Here is a 16,944-nt window from a genome sequence, read left to right on the forward strand (position 1 = left end):
GACGGGGGTCCTGACTTCTATCGGTGGCAGTGTAGCGGCTGGTAACTTGAGAAGTTCGTTGTCTTGTCTGTTTAAACGCTACTGTTCTGTGCAGACGGCGTTCCTTTCCGAGGGGAAAGAAACAAGTCTTCATGTCAATCAACAGTTACGCCACACTGTGAGCAAAACAAAATACCTCCGCTGGGAAAACTTTTCCTAGCATGACAGCTAGCCTTGAATAACGAGAGAACCCATTCAAAGATAAAATCTAGTTTTCAGATAGTCAAAGTATTTGGTACTTCTTGTGTAATGCATGACTTGTCCATCATGTCACGTTGTTGAAACTGTTGTTATTTGAAATCAACCAGTGCTTTTTTTTTGAGGCAAGCATATATGGTTGTTGTGTTATCTATAATTACAAATTATAAAAAGACCAAAACCTTGAAATTATGTAAATAAGAAACAAATTGATATTTCTTAATTGAGGGGTGTTTTGGTTTAAAGGTTACACAAAAGATCTCTGGCTCCTCCGTGACTGAGGGGGTAGCACGCCAGCGCGGTGCAATGGCCCAAGAACCTCTCACCAATGCGGTCGCTGTGAGTCTTGCTCATGCTGACTTTCTCTCTACGTGGGAAGGTCTACGCTAGCTGCGGATGGCCGTGGGTTTCCCCAGGGCTCTGCCCGGTTTCCTCTCGTCATAATGCTGACTGCCTTCGTATAAGTGAAATATTCTTGAGTACGGCGTAGAACACCAATCAAATAAATAGAAAAATAAATACAAGATCTCTACAAAAGAGTATACAAAATGACATTAATTTCATGTTTAGCATAAGGAAATAGGTCAAGCGCTGGTTGACCCGGTGTCAGCAGAATGTGACTGGGAGACGACGAGATGCAGATGTCTTCGGCATATGGTTCCATGGAGGTAGCACTATAAATGTATTTATACCCATACTAAAACTGACCTGCTATGTATTAATTTTCACGCCCTACGCACAGTGAAAACGAGGTGAATATACAGTTAAATTTTCCTACATAATTAAGTCCAGGTTTGAACCCTCACCTCACGTGTTCTAATATTTGAAAGACGAGCATCTTTCACCACTCTGCTACGACCAGCTTCTTTCGGTCTGCTAAAAGAAGACATCATCTTCTCAGACTAAGGGAACAAAACAACAAGCTTTCTGATGAGCCCAGGCAAGTAGAGAAAAATTCAGGCCATCTCAACTTTGCCATATTTTGCCAAAATTGTCTGTATCTTTCAACGAGCTTCCATTGGCTGTTAGGATGGTTAGCATTCGCCTGTCATCGACTGCAGCCTTTCAACGCCTTGCGCAAGCTAACGTAAAGGTAATTGTCAATACATTTTCCTGTCTTATGTCAGTTCTTATGTATCGTGGCCAAACATCCTCCCCCAACACCAAAAACCAGCATCAGCCCATTGTTTCTCAGGGGTGTGTGTGATGGTATTGGTACCTCAAGTCTTTACAGAGGCATGTATGGAGTATCAGGTACAGTGTTCTTTCGCATTGAATTGAATGTCCTAATAACAGGAAACCTTGAAGAATTTAAAATGGATAGTTTCAAATCAAAATCGAATGTCAACATTTTGATGCAAGATGTTGAATGAGGTAATATAAATACAGCATGCATTATGATGGCATGCAGGTTGTATAACATAATGTAAGATTGCAAGATTGTTAACATTTATATTTATTTATTTATTTATTTATTTATTTGATTGTTGTTTTACGCCGTACTCAAGAATATTTCACTTTTACGACGGCGGCCAGCATTATGGTGGGAGGAAACCGGGCGGAGCCCGTGGGAAACCCACGACCATCTGCAGGTTGCTGTTAGACCTTCCCACGTATAATGTGTTAATTTGACATGATGGTGTTAAATTACAACATTTAACAGTTACATTAAATTTACAATAGTTTAGAAAACCAATCAAATAAATAAATAAACTGATTTCATCCTTTACTATAATGACCCAAACAGCACGAGAATGTCACTTCCATGTAGATATACTGAAGTCTGTATGATTGCTTCCGTCATATGCTCAGATGTTTGTCAAATGGTCTATTAATGGTTTGTCAGAGGGATAGACGTGGTCACTCGCCAATCATGCATACGCAATGTAAGTTAAATTACAAGCAGATAAAATACTCCGTTATTAAAAGATGTTCAGTGTACATAATGCTTTGTTATACAAACAGGATTGGAGAGGGGGTTGGGGGGGAGTATCCAAACTCCAAACTAAAATTTTGTTTTCATGTGCATAAATATACAGTAACATATATCATCACAAATCAATGTAATAAATCGAGTCATTCATTGGTTTATAAAAACGTAAGCCATCTTCTCGGATTATCAATAAGAATGTTATCAATGGCGGACTGTGAAATCCCACGGAGCTTCATCATAGGCACGACATTCAGTAAAATGTGGCACAACCCGTGACCGCCATATTGCTCCTGTAAACAACGTAAACACACAATTTCTGGTCATGCGCTGCTGGTCAAACAGAAGCATACTTCAAGAACTTCTAGTTAACACACGAACAAGTACATATACACTGGATAGTTTCTTACTATGGGCCATGAATGTCATTCTAGTCAAGAGAGAGTATGACATGTATGTCACGTAATACAAAGAATTTTAGAATGAAAGGAAACTTACATTTCTGGTAAGAGTGTGACGGAAATGTTATATTGTACGAAGACTTTTGCCTTAAGGGAAACTTACAAGTCGATGGAGAGTGTGACAATCATGTTATATTGGATGAAGAAACCCACCAGAGAGTGTGACAATTATATTATATTGTACAAAGAATTTTGGCCTGTAGTGAAACCCACCAGTCTGTGGAGAGTATGACAGTCATGCGCTATGACGACTTGCTCCCGGAAACCCTCGTCTATTAGATATTTGATGTTGTTGATTCTGGTGCTGTCACTAGGCATATTCACTTCCTTATTGAACTGGTAATACGACACCTCAATGCCGAACAGATCCAGCTCACAGTATATGCCCGTATCAGCCAATTCTCGCAGTTTTTCTTGGCTAAAGATTGTTCCTGAGTGAAAATATTGATCGAAGATGAACTAAATTCTTTAGTCACATTAAACATGCTTCCGGACAGGAAAAGTATTTATTTGATTTATTTATTTGATTGGTGTTTTACGAAGTACTCAAGAATATTTCATTTATACGACGGCGGTTAGCATTATGGTCGGGAGCAGAGCCCGGAGGAAACACACGACCATTCGCAGGTTGCCGGGAGACCTTCCGGCGTACGGTGGGACAGGAAATATTGGACAGAAACTGAAAATATGCAGAGCCCAAGAGTATGCAAACACCGCTCTTCTCCAGGTAACTTACAAACTTCCTGACACAAAGCTGCAGTTGGATCAGTGTGAACTGTATGCCAGCATAAACAAAGCTTCAAAGGTCAAGGTAGGGAAACTTGCGACAAAGCACATGTCTATGTCACTTTATGGAGAGTTCCAGACAAGCAAAGATTGAAAAGCGTTAAAGTTGGCGATAAGAAGCACAAAGAACTTTTTTTTCTATTTTTAAAAAACAGCATAGAACTGATTAAAATTGCTGGCGGTTGCATGATAATAAGACGTCTTGCCGATCACAACTGATACAATGTTCAAACGCTCAAAGTAAAGTTAAAATTGGATTTTTCAGTATTCTGGACTCGAAGAAAAGAACACTTTCCTGTAAACAGTACGGACACAACGTTGGGTCACGTGTAACAAGATTCATGTTGTGACGGCATGACGTCATCATTTTGGTTATACTCGCAGTATACACGCTTGAGGGAGTAGACAGATTTCCGTATTTTTCTTCTGATATACATGGGCATTACTCTTAAAGTCGTGGTCTCCAAGAACCATTATTGTTATAACTTTCACCAAGTTATGAAAAGATCCTTTGAACGAAATTATTATAAAATATTTTCATCTCTCGTAGCGTGTGAGATCCTCATGGTAATTTTGTTATACATTATCATGAGTATGAGTTATATCCAAGTTCAGGAAATCTTGGTGAATACAGAACGGACTCACTATCTAGGTGTGACATCACAGTCTTGTCCACCTTCCCACCAGCTTCTTGGAGAATCCGGACTATCTCCATGGGAGCACCTTCGCCACGTCCAGGATGTATGATCACCGGACATCCCAAAGCGGTCTGGACATGCGCACCAGCTTCCAGAACTCGTCGCTCTGTAGCTGTGTTAAATGTACGAATTATGCTTATGTTTTCAATCTGACCATGCAGCTTATGACGTCACACGTTGGCTACCTGCAGGCCTGGTATGATGATAGTCGTTTGTTTATGCAATGGCGATTATCGCATTTCGTGGACGAAACTAATCCATTTGTCGTGATAGGGTCACAACTATACGGAAAACCATATTTACATCTAGTGGTCAATCCTGGGTCGAGTCACACCTTAGACCTTAAAAGAGGAAGTTGTAACTCCCTCGTTTGGCGTTCAGCATTAAAGGAATAGTTGGTCGGTATCAGTGTAATGGCACGTGTGGGGCAGCTTACTTGCCTTCGGTAAGTCGTCTCAGTGAAGCAGCACTGGATAAAAGAGCAGTGGAAATCCGTCTTGCAAAAAGGAGGCACATTACACGTAAGGCTTCCTGCGTCGTCATAACTGTTAAAATCTACGTTAAATCCTTAAGCAGTCACTCGCTCTATACATTGTCAAAAATGTGCAATACTAAAAAACGTGCATGTGCTCGAGGTTTCAGGCCTTTTTCAGGCTTACCGACCTGTTAATGGCCACGAACAGCCTAACTCTCCGATTACTCCGCATTTGATGTCGGTGTTATCCGTGCCCTCAGTTATATCTCGAATCATAGTTTCCGCCATTTTTTCGGTGGACATCTGATGAACGGCCGGACTAAGAGATTCATCCACATAAAATCCTAAATACAAGAAATATAATATTACCGTGAGAAGCTTTAGCAACAGCAATTTTTTCCATGGTACGCAACCTTCTAAATGTCCTCTGCTACAAATTTAATGGCAAATTATGCTAAAACAAAATCTCATCTCATATACCATTAACCAAATTATGCAATTATTCCTTGTGTCTTTCGCCTTTATTTTTATTTTACAAAATCAGTTTAATGTATGGATTAAGGTGAAATTAACTAAATGCCTATAAGCGCACCTGTGCCCGCTATGACATGGACCCCGGATTGTTGGGATGCCTGCCGAACAAACTGAATGTCCCGCTGTAAACCCACCGTGCTGTTCTCAACAACTCCCGAACCACCATACTTCTGTAATTTTAAGAATAGAAATAGCAAATGTAATACACAATTAGATTATGACAATAAAAGACGTGGGTTTTAAGATTACAGAATATCCCTAACTATATTCAATGTCCAACTTAGGGTTCTTCTTGGCGTAAAGGAGAATTTTGACCTTAATTCGACCTTGAGGTGCGATCTGTTGGTTAAGGTCAAGTGGTAAGCAGGTAAAAATTCCTAGACCGATCGGTTTACATTTAAATTTACTGCTACAGTGAACTGTACTTTTACTAGACTGATGAAGTGTTTAGGTAAGACGAAGTTTCTAGCATTAATTACATCATATATATTACGACAGTGTCTCCCTGTAACTGAAACATACCACAATCTGGTCGTAACAGAAAGCACACCCAGTCGATGTTCAAATAAAATTGAATTTAAAATCAATGAATTTAAAGTAAAAGTAAAAATTAAAGTGCAGTCATCGCCAAATGATAGTAGAATACATGTATGTATAGCATGTTACGTAAAAATAGCCAGTGACTAAAACATGGTTATTTGCAACTACTTCGTTGATTCTCGCTGACTCAGTGGTCTAAAGCGTTGCAAACGACATACCCTTGACCAGTGAGGTCACTGCGTCAGGCACTTGTCGGAAGGTAGTTGCCTCTGGCCCTTTTCACAAAGCGCACGTAACGTGCGTGAAGGTATTATGTTCACATGATGTAGCTTTGCACTTTGTGAAACGGGACGAACCCAGGTATCTGGCGAAGAGCGGCACTTTTGTCTCGAGCGACGGTTTCTGAATCCGAAATGTATAAATGTCATCGAGTATATAATGCAGTTATAATGTAATGGTTACCTTGAACTGCTTAAGCTCTCCGACAATTGCCCTTTTCCCATCGTTGTATCGGAGGTTAGGCTTGTGGCTGTACCTGATATTCATGAGAAAACATCAATCGTCACATTTCATCGATTACTGCGTTGCATTTATTTGTTTAATTCATTAACGCAATTCTAAATGAGTTTTAACTTATACAATGATAATCCACTGTCCACTGTCACTATCAAGGACGCTACGGCATCATGAATTACCGAACATACTTCTTAATAACTGCCTTAACGAGGTGCTGCCTAAGTATACCCCGTGGTCTAACTACCCTCTCCATGGCAACAAAGTACATAACAACGTCCATGAAACCGTCTTGTCTTGTCTACATACACGTTCTAAGTAAGAAGTCACTTACGGATACTGTCGAATCCAGCCTAAGTTCTTCAGATCAAACCCCGCGTCTTGTTTCTCCGTGATTCTGGGATCTGCGGTGGACTGGAGAGTGAAGGAGAAGTCCATAGAGAGGTGTTCATGAGGATACGTTATACCAACGTCCTCTGGCATGACCACACCCAGAACTGTAAATCATTATACACAGAAAGGTGTTCATGAGAATAGGTTATACCAACGTCCTCTGAACTGACCACACCCAAAACTGTAAATCATTATACACTGAACTGACCATACCCAAAACTGTAAATCATTATACACGGAGAAGTGTTCACGACGATAGGTTATACCAACGTCCTCTGGACTGATCACACCCGAAACTGTAAATTATTATACACAGCACTGTACATCATTATACACAAAGAGGTGTTCATGAGGATAGGTTATACCAACGTCCTCTGGACTGACCACACCCAAAACTGTAAATCATTATACACAACACTGTAAATCATTACACACAGAAAGGTGTTCATGAGAATAGGTTATACCAGCGTTCTCTGGACTGAACACACCCAAAACTGTAAATCATAATACACTGAACTGACCACACCCACAACTGTAAATCATTATACACAGCACTGTAAATCATTATACATAGAGAGGTGTTCATGAGGATAGGTTATACCAACGTCCTCTGGACTGACCACACCTAAAACTGTAAATCATTTATACATAGCACTGTAAGTCATTATGGGGCCTATGTGGCTCAGTTGGTTAGCGCGCTAGCACAGCGTAATGACCCAAGAGTCTCTCACCAATGCGGTCGCTGTGAGTCTCATATTGGCTTCCTCTCCGGCCATAAGTGGGAAGGTCTGACAGCAACTTGCGGATGGTCGTGGGTTTCCCCTGGGCTCTGCCCGGTTTCCTCCCACCATAATGCTGGTCGCCGTCGTATAAGTGAAATATTCTTGAGCACGGCGTAAAACACCAATCAAATAAATAAATAAATAAAAAAGTAAATCATTATACACAGAGATGTATTCCTGAGGATAGGTTATACCTACGTCCTCTGGACTGACCACATCCAAAACTGTAAACCATTATACACAGCACTGTAAATCATTATACACAGAGAGGAGTTCATGAGGATAGGTTACACCAACGTCCTCTGGACTGACCACACCCACAACTGTGAATCATTATACACAGCACTGTAAATCATTATACACAGAGAGGTGTTCATGAGGATAGGTTACACCAACGTCCTCTGGACTGACCACACCCACAACTGTGAATCATTATACACAGCACTGTAAATCATTATACACAGAGAGGTGTTCATGAGGATAGGTTATACCAACGTCCTATGGACTGATCACACCCAGAACTATAAATCATTATACACAGCACTGTAAATCATTATACATAGCACTGGAAATCATTATACACAGAGAGGTGTTCATGAGGATAGGTTATACCAACGTCCTATGGACTGATCACACCCAGAACTATAAATCATTATACACAGCACTGTAAATCATAATACATAGCACTGCAAATCATTATACACAGACAGGTGTTAATTAGGATTGGGTATACCCGTATCCTCTGGACTGATCACACCAAGAACTGTAAATTATTAATCATTATACATAGCACTGCAAATCATTATACACAGAGAGGTGTTCATGAGGATAGGTTATACCAACGTCCTATGGACTGATCACACCCAGAACTATAAATCATTATACACAGCACTGTAAATCATTATACACAGCACTGTAAATCATTATACATAGCATTGTAAATCATTATACACAAAGAGTTGTTCATTATACACAGAGAGGAGTTCATGAGGATATGTTATACCAATGTCTTCTGGACGGACCACACCCACAACTGTGAATCATTATACCCAGAACTGCAAATCATTATACACAGAGAGGTGTGAATGAGGATAGGGTATAGAAACGTCCTCTGAACTGACCACACCTAGAACTGTAAATCATTATACACAGCACTGTAAATCATTGTACACCGAAAGGTGTTCATGAGGATAGGTTATACCATCTTCCTCTGAACATCACACCCAAAACTGTAAATCATTATACACTGAGAGGTGTTCATGAGGATAGATTATACCAACGTCCTCTGAACTGATCACACCCAGAACTGTAAACCATTATACTCAGAACTGCAAATTAGTATACACAGAAAGGTGTTCATGAGGATAGGTTATACCTACGTCCTCTGAACTGATTACACCCAAAACTGTAAACCAATATACTCAGAACTGCAAATAATTATAAACATAGAGATGTTCATGAGATATTTTATACTAACGTACTCACACACACAACTGTAAATCATTATACACAGACAGGTGTTCATGAGGAAAGGCTATACCAACGTCCTCTGAACTGATCAAACCCAGAACTGCAAATCATTATAAACAGAGAGATGTTCATGGGGATACGTTATACCGACGTCCTCTGGACTGACCACACCCAAAACTGTAAATCATTATACACAACACTATAAATCATTATACACAGAGAGGTGTTCATGAGGATAGGTTATATCAACATCCTCTGGACTGACCAAATTCAGAACTGTAAATCATTATACACAGCACTGTAAATCATTAAACACAGCATTGTAAATCATTATACACAGAGAGGTGTTCATGAGAATAGGTTATAACGACGTCCTCTGGACTGACCACATTCAGAACTGTAAATCATTATACACAGCTCTGTAAATCATTATACACAAGACTGTAAATCATTATACACAGAGAGGTGTTCATGAGGATAGGTTATACCAACGTCCTTTGGACTGACCACATTCAGAACTGTGAATCATTATACATAGCACTGTAAATCATTATACATAGCATTTTGTAAATCATTATACACAGAGAGGTGTTTATGAGGATAGGTTATACCAATGTCCTCTGGACGGACCACACCCAAAACTGTAAACCATTATACACTGTGAGTTGTTCATGAGGATAGTCTATACCAACGTCCTCTGAACTGACCACACCCAGAGCTATAAATCATCATACCCAGAGCTGCAAATCGTTATACACAGAGAGATGTTCATGGGGATAGGGTATACCAACGTCCCACCACGCATAGCTCGCTTTCCCCATTTTTGTGCGTCATGCGATTCATGCACATGTTCTTCTGTTTAGAAAATTGTAGGTTCTATATAGGTTTACTATGTAACAGCTGACAAATAGTCAGAAGCCGACGAAAATGCTGTTTTTATGAAGCTGAAAGACCAAAATGTAGGACTAGGCAACATTACAAGGCAAACTATGCTATAGTTTACATGAAGATGCTGGGTGACCTTTATGCAGATATAAATTTATTTTTCTAAAATACTACGATGCTGGTGTGGTTTTATTAAGCGTGTTGGTATGTTATAAACTGAGCAGGGTAAATAACCTCACTACACTGCAGAACGGTAAATTACTTCATTATTGTGTAGCGCGAACGGCCTTCCATATGAAACGAATGAAGATGGGCATAAGGTAGTACCGCGCTCGTTGTTCATAGTAACCTTTGAGCGCACGGATTGTAGAGCAAACTAGACGTACCTGTTTGAATCTTGCCGGAAGGTACCATCATCTCTTTGGAGAGAAGAAAAACCAAGCAATACACTTTGTGAGAAGGACGAAGCTATGTGATAAGCCCGATGCTATAGGTGGGCGGAAGTTCACGCACTACATAGCTGGGCAGGTACTCGCCACAACAATGGTAGCGCGCCATAAAAGTATGGTGAGACCTTAGTTGTTCAATGTTTTCACAGTATGCGTGATTATTTCTTTGAGAATAAAATGTTGACATCATTTAAACTATATCGGTAATACGCGCTGAGGTAAACATGAGCAAAGTCATGATATGTATAAAGTACCCTCATCATGGGATGGTTGATTAATTTATGGACTGTTGTTTGACTTAGTTTTCATGCAATAATACTGTGGTTATATTAATTACAGCAGTGTCTCTTTGTAGCAAACCGGTCCCAATGCCAGCATACCTATAGTGCTGCCTAACTGAAAACACCGGATGTGACATCTGATCCAATGGCGGATATGACATCTTACCCAATAGCGGATTTGACATCTCACCCAATACCAGCATATTTATAGTGCTGCCTGACTAAGACAGCAGATTTGAAATCTCACCCAGTGCCAGCATATTTATAGTGCTGCGTGAGTGAAGAAACCGGATATGACATCTCACCCAGTGCCAGTATATTTAGAGTGCTGCCCGCCTGAAGACACCGGATATGACATCTCACCCAATGCCAACATATTTATAATGCTGAAGACACCGGATATGACATCTCACCCAATGCCAGCATATTTATAGTGCTGCGTGACTGAAGACACGGAATATCACATCTCACCTAATGACTGCATATTTGTAGTGCTGCCTAACTGAAGACACGGAATATGACATCTCACCCAATCACGACAGACTGACACAGAATCCTGGATATTTTCCAGAGATCAAGCGAGAAAGTTATGCCGAAATTTGCTCATTTCAATGCCTTCTGACCCAACTCGGGATAATGAGTCCGTTTTCTATGGTCCACTTCTTATCTGGCCTCTAGCTTCTGATCTAGCTATTCCGCCATTGCAAGGCAGTAGAATGCCAAATATATAAGGTGCTCAATAATGAAACTGCTTTTGATGCGATATATTAGAGATACTTTGGCATACAACTCTAAACAATTTAGATAGGTCAGTGAAGGAACATTGCGTTAACTAATTATTGATGGGAAAAAAACACTAGTTGATCAGCCGCAATGGATCGAGCAGAAGTTTACCGTGCTTTTCCACAGTCTGTGCACGACCGAGAAGTACAAAAAATGGGCAATGTAGCCTTCTACTTGGCCAGACTTCAAGGATCCAGACGGGGTTTATTACCCATCTTTTCCTCAAAGTCTCCATGTTTGCCCGTTTTCTTTCTTGTCCATTGATCTAAAGACAAGGGTAATGGCTACAAGGATTCGCATTGTCTGTCAAACAGCCGGATATTGAGCAGCACTGTTGAGGCAGCTGCAACCCCTATATCTCCACTAGTCTGCTCCTAGAAAAGGCGGAGAGATGTGAGAAATGGATTTTGAATCCCTCTTCTGAAACGCTGCATCACGCAGTTCCGGTGTCCATTTGGCGAGCTCTCGGCCAACATGATACCGGCGCCAGAGCTTCGGGAGAGTCCCTAAACCAGCATTTATCAGGTTATTAGATATCACTATGTACAACCAATGTCCATTAACAGTGTCTATACTATACAAGGATGTCTGGTCATCGACTAAGTTTGTGTTACTTCAGTAACATATCATACGAATACTTCGTGTCTGAGTTACAGATGACGAACAACGTAAAGTAGGTCGTGGGGAGCAACAAAACACAGAGAGGCTCCCAGTCGACAGATCAGGAGCTGATTCCTCAGAGCCCTTTCTGACTTAAGTCAAAATTTAAAAGCTCTGTACCATGCCTATTTGTTGGTACTGGAAGTTGAAATTTGTCTTAAGATAACATTGATGAGGGGGTACAAAATTGTAATTTCTAAAACCCCAAAATAAGCTCTGAGGCCGTAAGAAATGGTTTTGTGGAATTGGCCCCTGGTCTTATCTAAAATCCAAATACATCATGTCTGAGAGCTTAATTCGCCAAATTGTTGCAGAGATTAAATAAAGAATCTGTCCGTCGATACATCGCTCACACATGTGTTTTGCTATGCATAGTCTCCTGGAATTGATATCTTGATAGTACTCATGTCGTACATAAAATGAGGAAATTTGGAAACTATTTATAGCCATTATGATACATCCTGCAGCGTTACTGCAAGACTTTTATTATAGTTCTGCTATATACCGATTGCTTTAAATATAAAACGTGTTCCCACCGGCTCATTGTTTAAAGCATTAGAGTGACAGTATAGCCGATCAGCCATTGACCATTGCGAGTTGAGTGTTCCAAACCAGATCTTGTTTGCTTAGCGCCAACAGTTAGGGTAACATTAAAACCCAGGTATGACACATTGTTCAGTAAGTAAAAAACAGTCCCGATCCACACACTCTCCTGTTCAAACTGTACAAGATTGGTAGAATGAATGAAGGAATGATTGGGCCACTCTCTACATGGTAGAGGCAAACATGGTACTGTTGCTTCTATTCCACAGATTCCAAAAATATATTTGTTTACTTATTTCTTTGGTTTTTAACACTGAACTCCACAGATTTGACTTACGGTGAGAAAGTATACGGGTAGAGGAAACGGATGGCATTAAACACACACCCCTACCCCCGTCTCCCTTCCCTCGATAAAGTCCGCTTGTTCCCAACTCATAAGCTCTGCCCAGGGAAACCGCCGAAGTATCAAACCGTAAGATATTGACCCTAGAATTGTGCCTCTCAAATTAGACGGATTCATGTAATAACCCTGCTCTTCTCGTCACCTTCTCTGTGATTGCCAAAACATAGAAAATATCCAAAAACACATTGGTGTAGATGTTTATGTCTGACAGGAAGATATATATAACTCTTGCACGAATGTTAAAAGTGCCGGAACGGGAATTTCAAAGCGCTGATTGGCATGACCATGAACGCCCTCTGGCGGGAATAAACTTATCAAAGAAATGACTGGAAAACCGTCGAGTGGGCAAATTGATGTATTGAGAGCGGGATGTCGTGATTCACGACAACGCTAAGTCAATAATGTGAAGTACTGTTGACATGAAATCACGAGACGGCTGGATCAAAGGTAATTTCAGCCAGAACTGTCCCGGCATGATGGATACGAAACGTTATATATTGATCTGCCTGCTGAGAACAAAGGACCAGAGTTGATGTATAGAAAAGATAATCAGAACAGAGGCCCAGACGCTGCTGTCTAAAGGGAAGTGGAGAAGCTAAGGTTACACCTCACAGCGTTGTTTCCACAGGCATGTTCTCCCATTTATCTCTCTTATGTGTCTTTCCCGATGCCTTAGAATTGACTACACGAAGGCGCGTGAGTGTTTTCATATGGTAAATTCATTGCTATACCTGGGATACACATGTATCCTGTGTCCCAGTACATTCAAAAATTCATTAATCTGTTAATTTTAGGAAGAAGTCTGATGTCTTAGTGATGTTGGAATGTATTCTGTTATTGCGGCAGATCGTTCTGTTAAGTATAAAACACCTATTCTATTAATCCAACATAAACTGCATTAGACTAACAGGATATTATTTATTTATTTGTTTGATTGGTGATTTACGCCGTACTCAAGAATATTTCACTTATACGACGGCGGCCAGCATTATGGAGGGAAGAAACCGGGCACAGCCCGAGAGAAACCCACGACCATCCGCAGGTTGAAGACATTCCCACGCACGGCCGGGGAGGAAGCCAGCATGAGCTGGACTTCAAACAGGATATTATGTTGAGTATGACAGAATATTATGTTATAATAACAGGATACATTCTAGCACCACTCAAACAACATACCTTATGTTCAGATTAACAGATTAATTTTTTAGTGCATATAAAACTATAGACACCAGCATCATAGTTCATGGCGCCAAAACTTCAAATTGTAATTAAAGAGGCTATATGCCGGAGATGTGTTGCCAAAAAGCCGATCAGCGCAAAACCACTTTTTGCTATCCTTTCAGATTATCCCAAATTATTACCTTTCACCAAATATCAGCCTCGTATATGCACGTATTACTGTTCAAAATATGGTCATAAAGTTCCTAAAATTTATAAGCGGGACGCACTGCAACTTTTTCAAACGTAAGAATCGTTTTAATGCTATAAATATAAATAAACGTATACTAGCCTGATATACACTGAAATACAATGATTTCAGCTATTCATGGTAGATCTGATTTGAATATGGATGTTTTGCCAAAAGTCTCCGGAATAGCCTCTTTCATTGCCTCACACTTTCAATGGTATTTAGTTCAACCCACGACCTTCCACAGGTTCTTTCAAAGATAAGGTGTCAACATAAATTGCCTTTAAGAATAGATTCGCAGTATTACTAGGATTTCTACAGTATTTATTATTATATGGTTTAGAGATGGATCTGATGAAAACTAAGAGATTGATGTGTAGTTTAATATAAAAAAAGGCCCAGAAAATTAAAGGATAAGAAGGGAGCGGCGGCCAAGAGAGAGAAGAAACGAAATATTCTTTTCACACCTGTTTCTGTTTTAGTAGTTTGATTATTAATAATTTGTTTGTCTGAAGTGGGAATCCAACCATCACCCCAAAAGACAGCCTTAGGCTTATCATTCCACTTATTAGTCTAAATTGATACAAAAACTGACCCAAAATACAGAGTTTGTCGCTTGTCAATCTGATGTTTTGCAGTGTTCAGCGGAGCATGAATTTACGCCGACACTTGATACTAACGACGTATTGATCTGAGATTCAACAAATGCTCCGCAATATAATGATTTGATTAGATTAATGAAGTTTTGATATCAGTAGACTCAGCCTTTATTTCCGTGCGTGGTATGCGTGGGGTCATGCATAGGGTGTCAGTAAACTCCCGAAAGACTCTTCAGTAATTCGCTCTATGATTGGGCACGACAGCAAAGGGAAATATAACCCCGGCATACTGGCACATGCAGCGTAGGTAGGGGTACCCGCTGAACTCGTTTCTTTCTTTTTTTTTTCACTTTACCCATGCGTGTGTGTGCGTTTTACGTTAATTAAAATCCGAATCGATTTTTTAATTTCTCAGGCAGATGAGTAGGAACAAAGGAGCAAAGTCAGTAACAGGAAAACGGTGTTCCAGTAACTATGAGTATTGAATATAAAAAGTTGTTTTTTTTCGTAACTTCCATATATAAACAAACATGAATACCATTAGTTCTTAATATGTTTAGTCCGGTGTTCAGGCTCGCTGGAGTCAAGAGGTGGAGGAGTGAGGCGGACCACATCAAAGAGATGATATCAGACTGTCTTTTGGGGTCAGTTTTCGTCTAATTTCAGACAGACAGCTGGAATGATGAGTCTATCTTTTGGGTCAGTTTTCGTCTAATTTCAGACAGACAGCTGGAACGATGAGGCTGTTTTTTTGGGTCAGTTTTCGTCTAATTTCAGACAGACAGCTGGAATGATGAGGCTGTCTTTGGGGTCCGTTTTCGTCTAATTTCAGACAGACAGCTGGAATGATGAGTCTGTCTTTTGGGTCAGTTTTCGTCTAATTTCAGACAGACAGCTGGAACGATGAGGCTGTTTTTTGGGGTCAGTTTTCGTCTAATTTCAGACAGACAGCTGGAATGATGAGGCTGTTTTTGGGGGGGGGGGGTCAGTTTTCGTCTAATTTCAGACAGACAGCTGGAATGATGAGTCTATCTTTTGGGTCAGTTTTCGTCTAATTTCGGACAGACAGCTGGAATGGTGAGGCTGTCCTTTGGGTTAGTTTTCGTCTAATTTCAGAGAGACAGCTGGAACGATAAGGCTGTCTTTTGGGTCAGTTTTCTTCTAATTTCAGACAGACAGCTGGAGTGATGAGGCTGTCTTTGGGGTCAGTTTTCGTTTATTTTCGGACAGACAGCTGGAATGATGAGGCTGTCTTTTGGGTCAGTTTTCGTCTTATTTCAGACAGACAGCTGGAATGATGAAGCTGTCTTTTGGGTTAGTTTTCGTCTAATTTCAGACAGACAGCTGGAATGATGAAGCTGTCTTTTGGGTCAATTTTCGTCTAATTTCAGACAGACAGCTGGAATGATGAAGCTGTCTTTTGGGTTAGTTTTCGTCTAATTTCAGACAGACAGCTGGAATGATGAAGCTGTCTTTTGGGTCAGTTTTCGTCTAATTTCAGACAGACAGCTGGAAAGATGAGTCTATCTTTTGGGTTAGTTTTCGTCTAATTTCAGACAGACAGCTGGAACGATGAGGCTGTCTTTTGGGTCCGTTTTCGTCTGATTTCGGACAGACAGCTGGAATGATGAAGCTGTCTTTTGGGTCAGTTTTCATCTAATTTCGGACAGACAGCTGGAATGATGAGGCTGTCTTTTAGACCAGTTTTCGTCTAATTTCAGACAGACAGCTGGAAAGATGAGGCTGTTTTTTAGGCCGGTTTTCGTCTAATTTCAGATAGACAGCTGGAATGATGAGGCTGTCTTTTGGATCAGTTTTCGTCTAGGGTGTGTATATCGGGTGAGCATAAAAAAATGGGCTGTACTTTGACACTCAATATCTCCGAAACCCTCTTACGTCAGCTTCTAAAAATTTACACACTCAAAAGCCATTATGTTCTAAGTATACAGACCAAATTTCAATTTCATCCTTTGAAATTTCTGTTCATTGAACCAAAATCAAAATAGAGTCAAAAACGCATGTTCCGAACATTTCAAAATGATGTTGCACCTTGTTTTACTTAAAAAGATGATCAATTCCTTGTCCACCGCAAAGAAAACCATCTTGATTCAGCA

General features: G+C 40.3%; 1 protein-coding gene across 1 annotated transcript; it reads right to left on the reverse strand.

Annotated features, from left to right (window-relative positions):
* Positions 1 to 1,880: 1,880 nt before the first annotated feature.
* On the reverse strand, positions 1,881 to 10,210 carry LOC135468951 (phosphotriesterase-related protein-like). The gene is made up of 8 exons (XM_064747442.1): positions 10,091 to 10,210; positions 6,509 to 6,671; positions 6,124 to 6,196; positions 5,180 to 5,291; positions 4,776 to 4,931; positions 4,060 to 4,224; positions 2,842 to 3,059; positions 1,881 to 2,460 (listed from the first exon to the last, which is right to left on the reverse strand). The coding sequence occupies exons 1-8, from the start codon at positions 10,119 to 10,121 to the stop codon at positions 2,326 to 2,328; spliced, it is 1,053 nt and encodes a 350-aa protein (XP_064603512.1). The 5' UTR covers positions 10,122 to 10,210; the 3' UTR covers positions 1,881 to 2,325.
* Between the last annotated feature and the right edge of the window lie 6,734 nt (positions 10,211 to 16,944).

This window comes from Liolophura sinensis, chromosome 6 (assembly GCF_032854445.1).
Source record: "Liolophura sinensis isolate JHLJ2023 chromosome 6, CUHK_Ljap_v2, whole genome shotgun sequence".
Lineage (NCBI taxonomy): Eukaryota > Metazoa > Mollusca > Polyplacophora > Chitonida > Chitonidae > Liolophura > Liolophura sinensis.